At 35.0% G+C, this 6,000-nt stretch overlaps 1 protein-coding gene across 2 annotated transcripts in view; it reads left to right on the forward strand.

The window, feature by feature from the left end:
• Positions 1-5,793, forward strand: part of LOC134852889 (alpha-actinin-like) — a 57,726-nt gene extending 51,933 nt beyond the window's left edge. For both annotated transcript variants that reach the window (XM_063868735.1, XM_063868736.1), the window contains 3 exons: positions 1,117-1,197; positions 2,276-2,434; positions 5,068-5,793. In XM_063868735.1, coding sequence (XP_063724805.1) covers positions 1,117-1,197; positions 2,276-2,434; positions 5,068-5,223 — 396 coding nt within the window. In that variant the 3' untranslated portion in view covers positions 5,224-5,793. The remainder of the gene's footprint in view (positions 1-1,116; positions 1,198-2,275; positions 2,435-5,067) is intronic.
• Positions 5,794-6,000: the final 207 nt, after the last annotated feature.

Genomic DNA, 6,000 nt, shown 5'->3' on the forward strand with positions numbered 1-6,000 from the left:
ACTTCGTTAAGGTAATTACAGTATATGTGAATTATAGACGCACAATTTAGATCACGTAGGCATACACTTTCATACTTTGTCTGGTGTCATCTGTGAAACACTTTCTGTGAAACAAGATAGGACCAGTTTACGAAATTTCCAATACTGTAAAAAGGATAATAGTTCAAGTTTAAGGAGCGTCGCTGCGTTAACAATCAATTGTGAATGTTCTGTTTTGATTGTTAAGAGTCGATGAACGTAGTTCAGACTCTAATATACGTCGCGATGATTTTTTTTGTTTTTTTTCCAGAAGTCTTGAAAATTCTTCAGTCTCAAATTTACTTTTACATGGTTCGACTTGTGATTACTTTTTACGGTCAGTGAATTTCTATTGTTAAAAGGAAGGAAAACTCTGTTATCGAACAGCGAAGGTTAAATGGTCACGAAAAACGTGATCGACTTCTAGTTTTGAAAATGGAATTTAGTTATGGAATTTCATATAAATTTTACCTATTGATCCGGTTTTCTCAAAATGGGTTAATTTTATCCAAAAAAGTGTCAATCATAAATTGCTCTAAAAATTCAAAAAGTTTGAAGACCATTTAATTTTTCTGTGAAATTCCAAAGGTTGAATTTTTTCAAAAAATGTACGTGTTTTTTCTTTTTAGTGACTCTACGTTTATTGACTCTTTTCCAGCTGTCTGTTGGCTATGTTTGTTTATTCAACCAGGCGTGTTCATTCCTTGTAGGTTTTGAGAGCTTTATATGGATTTGCCTGGCTGTGCTCCTATCAAATGCTGGTTACAAATGGTGCAAAAAAGTATGAAAAAAAAACATAATTTTTTCTACAAAATGTTGAAAATACATAATGAAGTATTTTAGGGCAGACTGTTAAGTGGACACTAGTCCCGTTGTCTGCACCCCCCCCCATCTGAGGTTCTTTTCATAAAATCATGTTGTTTGCTGTTATTTTTGCTGAAATTTCTTTTTTTCGAAATGATTTGGAGTAAAAAAAAGAGACAATCAATGGAAATGATAAAGAAAGAAAGAAGTTTATTTGTCCTTCTTTCTCATTCCCATTGATTTTTTTTCAAAATATGAGAAGTTAAACTTCTATTCAGTGTTGTTGTGTTTCAGAAGCGGTCTCTTCGTCTGCCCCAGAAGGACTTCAAATCGTGTCTCCTCAGTCTCGGATACAACATCGCCGACGACTTCCGAGTGAGTACATTAAACTTTAAATTTTACTTCAATCCTGCACTATTTTTTTTTGTAAATTGAGCAGATCCTACAGTGCTGATTCGGACAAAACGCCTTAAACTTGAAATTTAAACGCCAAAATTGATCCGTTTTGGGAGTAAAATTCTGGGCCCTAATTTCGCAAAACCACTTGCACCATATTAGCTCTGCTAAAAGCCTAAGCAAGTTTTGTCTTCATCCTTGTTCACCTAAATACTAGAGAATATGCTTAAAAGTTTGTTCCGTTTATTATCCGTTTATGCAAATAGTTCAATAGCTTTTCAACTTAATTCTGTCTGGCAAAAATCTGTGCGATTTGTTAAAAGGAAGGCAAACTACTATGAAAAACAAAATGTAAAGGTCACAAAAAATGTGAATCACTTAGAGTTTCAAAAATGGACTTTAATTTTCTGAATTCTCAGCGGAATATAAAAATTTAGCGTTTAATCCAGCTTTCTACTCCATGCACATTGCAGATTGATAAGGCGTTTATTCATAAGCCTGGTTTTCGATTTAGGCTGCAATATTGGTACCACGTGAAATTTCTATACGCAAAAAAAGCGGCCTTGAGTCGCATGCATAGCTTCGCTTAACTAATTAACTGTCTCGAATGTGGGGAAATTAGAGAAACTAGACTGTGTTGACAGGATGGATAGCCTTTCATAGATCCCCTGCGAATTGCGGAAACCACTTATGTTATTATTCTCTAAATGAGAGATTTTTAAGAAAAAAGGGCCAATCATACACAATTCTTGAAGTTCAAAGAGCTTTAACGTGGTATATTTTTTCTTAAACATTTTTTGATTTCCGTGAGTTCTTTTACACTTTTCCAGCTGTCTGTTGTCTATATTTACAGGTGAACTACAAATTGTTCCAAAAACAGACAGAATTAATAAAAAAGTGCAAATGACCGATTTGAAAACGAAATTGAACGTTAAAAATAATTTCTGGTACAATTTATGTATCCGTGTCGCTTTAAAATATAAATCTGTAACTTATTAAATTTTTATTTTAGAGCAATTATTGAGTTGAGTGAGAGAGGCATGCAAGTGTGTTTTAGGGCAATGAGGAGATGAAGCGCATCCTGAAGATAGTGGATCCGAATGGCTATGGGTACGTGACGTTCCAGGCCTTCCTGGACTTCATGACGAGGGAGACTGCACAAGTGGACACTGTTGAACAAGTGATCGAGGCATTCAGAGTACTCGCCAACGACAAAGTAAGCTATCTTCAAGAAGGACGATTAATACAAGTTGGATAAATAATGGGTGAACAAATTATAGGACATACATATAACGTAGACCCCTAATTAGTTGGGATGTTGTCTGTTAACACAAGCATAGCTTGTCTTATAGTATGAACTTTCTTTTTTTTTCCAACCTAAGTCGCAAATATTGTTGCGATGCAATTGTTGCGACAAAATTTGTTTATTTTGAAAGTGTTCATTTTGATCCAGCTATTAAGTACAGCCAATACTATGGATATTAACTCAAACTATTATATTACAAATATCACTTTGGCTTCAAGGTATCATGGTTCTGTAGCGTAGAGGTAGGGAAGGAGACCAGCAGCTAAATAAGAGGGTTCGAACCTGGGCGGGGTAAGATTTTTTAATAAACTTTTTCGTGTACGGCTGTTTTCCAGTCCCCCCTTTGATTTTTTCGGAAATTGAATATATGAAACTTAATTAAAATGACTTCTCACGTTATAAAATGCATTAAAACGTGTCAGCGTGAACCGGTAATCAAATTTTGACAAACTTTCTTTCATGCAAAATGCCATGTGAACAAGTTTTGAGCAGCTTTATTTCGAAACTTTACTAGAGGGGTGAGAAATTGGAAAAGAGCCTCGTATACTAGTTAAAATGCGTCCGTTTTATAAATTGAGGCATGTTGGTAAATTTCTTTTCAAATTGACTGGTTTATGCTAATGGTAATAATTGGCGTGTGTCACTTAAGAAATTTTGTAGACTCAAAGTTTTACTCATTCAGTTTTTTCCAGTAGCGTTGTCGGTCATATTTTTGCTTGTGTATGCGAAGTGGAACTTCGCTTCTGTGTAAGAGTAATGAACGCAGTGAGTACTCTTATTAGGTCTTGCTAACTTTTTGTTTTTTTGTTCAGTCAATTTTGGTTTTTCGCGGTTTGACTTGTGATTTCTTTCAACTGGTGTACTTTCTATTGTATAAAGGAAGGCAAACTCCACTATCGAACAGCGAAATTGTTAAGGTTGCGAAAAACGTGATCGGCTTCTACTTTTGAAAATGGAATTTAATTATCAGATTTCCCAGCCAAATAAAATTTTTACATATTGATCCAGTTTTCTCAAATTGGGTTTCCTTGCGTTCATTACTCTTTTCCAACTGTCAGTTGGCTTTGTTACTATATTTACACAAGCAGAGCTTGTGTTATAGTATGAAGTATTTTTTTTCCAACCTAAGTCGCAAATATTGTTGCGACGCAAATATTGTTGCGATAAAATGTGTTCCTTTTGAAAGTGTTGATTTTGATCAATAACCAGCTATTAAGTACAGCCAATGCTAAGGATTTTAACACAGACCTTTTTGTTAGGACTTTTGTAACGGAATAATTGTGCTCGAGGTGGTTTTTTTCTTCAGACAAATTCCGACTTTGTAACTAGCCATTTTTGACGGGATTGTTTAAATATCATTCAAAAGGTAGTGCTGTCCTGAGCTTAAATTTGGGAAGATATTTCACCTTTGATCAATTTTTATAAAGTTATGGGGGTTTAAAAATTGCCATTTTGGCCAATTTGGGACAAATAAAGCTCGATATATTTCGCGCTATTAACGCGTAAGCGGAGTTTTAATCCGTCTTAGAAATCGTTCTAAATTGGTTGAAGGAAGCTTATTCGCCATAATTAATTTGTTACTAGTAGCAAAATTTATCACTCTGTAGTTCATATGGCGTGTGGGGGGTTAATTTTAAAATGAAGTGTCCATCATAAATCGTTCTACAAATTCAAAGGGCTATAAGGTCATCTATTTCTTTCTTCGAAATTGAAAAGTTGAAGATTTTTGAAAAAACAAGCTTTTTTCAGTTTCCTTGAGTCCATTACTCTTTTCGAACTGTCAGTTGACTTTGAAACTATATTGAAATGAATGGCTATTGCATGTCTGTCTGAAATAGGCTTACCGATTAAAAGCATCCTCTTCGGTGCTAGAACGTCTGCAACCAAGTCGCTAATAAGTTTAGTTTTCTCGCAAAAGAATCATATTTTGAGTCGATGAACGTAGTTCAGACACTTATTTAGGCCGTGCTGATTTTTTTCTGGAAAAGGCTCAAATTTTCTTCTTCGTGGTATGACGATTTCTTTTTATGTTCAGCTCTTTTACTTCCCGTTGAAATCAAAAATTTACCTATTGATTTAATTTTCTCAAATTGGGTTAATGTTATCAAAAAAAAGCATTAATCATAAATTGTTCTGAAACATCGAAGAGCTCTTAGGCCATCTATTTTTTTTTTGTGCTTTTTTCGTTTACTTGGGCTTTTTCCGTTTAAGTTGGGCTTTTTCCGTTTACTTGCTTTAATTGACTCTTTTTCAGCTGTCTGTTGGCTAAGTTAATGATAAATGATGAAAAAATGAAGTTCAGTGTTTTTGGCTGTTTTTTTTTCACGGTAGATGGATTGCTCTTTGGCTGGATTATATACCACTGGGTGCTAATCCCATGCCGAAAGGACGGAATGCTGAAAGTGTTCTATCGATGAACGTAACCTGTAAACTTCAGGTTCGAAGAACACAAAGAAAGTACAAAATACTCTGGTCTCTCCATCATAAAGCTCAGTAATATTTAAAATATTTTAAAGATTCTAATTTTTCAGTGTTTTTCTTAGCCGTACATCATGCCGGATGAGTTGAGACGGGACTTGCCCCCGGTCCAGGCCGACTATTGCGCCCAAAGGATGCCCCCCTACCAGGGCAGAGGAGACGCACCTCAGGGGGCACTGGACTACGCCACCTTCACCTACTCACTATTCGCTCACAGGTGAACAGATAACAGCAGAGATAGATACAATAAGAACGGACCAATCAGATATGACTGCAAATAATGTTGACTGGAAAAAGAACCAATCAGAAAGGACTACGAATGATAAAGAAAAAAAAAGAAAAGTAAAAAGTCAAATCAGATGCGACTTTAAATAACAAAAAATGAGCGGACCAATCGCGAACAAGTATTTTTAGCTGAAATACCGAAAATTGACAAACGATAGATTGCATTGTTCGATAACTTTGCAAGATAATTGATGTAAACGAAAAGTGCAATTACTTAAAACTATTTTCAATAAACTGGCAATAATTGTGAAACTGTTAATTGTGCTATTAAAATTCGGTTTTGATCTTTAGTAGCTCGAATGATAGGCTGTTCTCAGCAATTGTATAGTGGCAATGGTTAAACAGGATTGTAAATGAATTTCACAATTAACTTACCTATCTGGGAACAGTTTTAGGGAGCAAACTACTTATTTGGGGTCTATTTTCATGAAAGAAAGACCGAATGCCTGAAAAAGTCTCAAAATATTAGCAAACATCAAAACTGACTTCAAAACTCCTAAAAAGTCCAAAATTGACTGATTTTTTTAGCGTTTATTTCTTTCGAATTTTAGAAAACTTTAGAGAATTTTGAGTTTTATTGACTTACGGGTTTGGGTCATTCTGGCATGAGCGACTGCACCTACTTATGTGCCTACTTTTGATTATGTGCCTTGCTTTCTGTTGTATTATCAATGCGCTTTCACTGATTTATAGATAGATGATTAATTAATTCA

This window comes from Symsagittifera roscoffensis, chromosome 8 (assembly GCF_963678635.1).
Source record: "Symsagittifera roscoffensis chromosome 8, txSymRosc1.1, whole genome shotgun sequence".
NCBI classification, from domain to species: Eukaryota; Metazoa; Xenacoelomorpha; order Acoela; family Convolutidae; genus Symsagittifera; species Symsagittifera roscoffensis.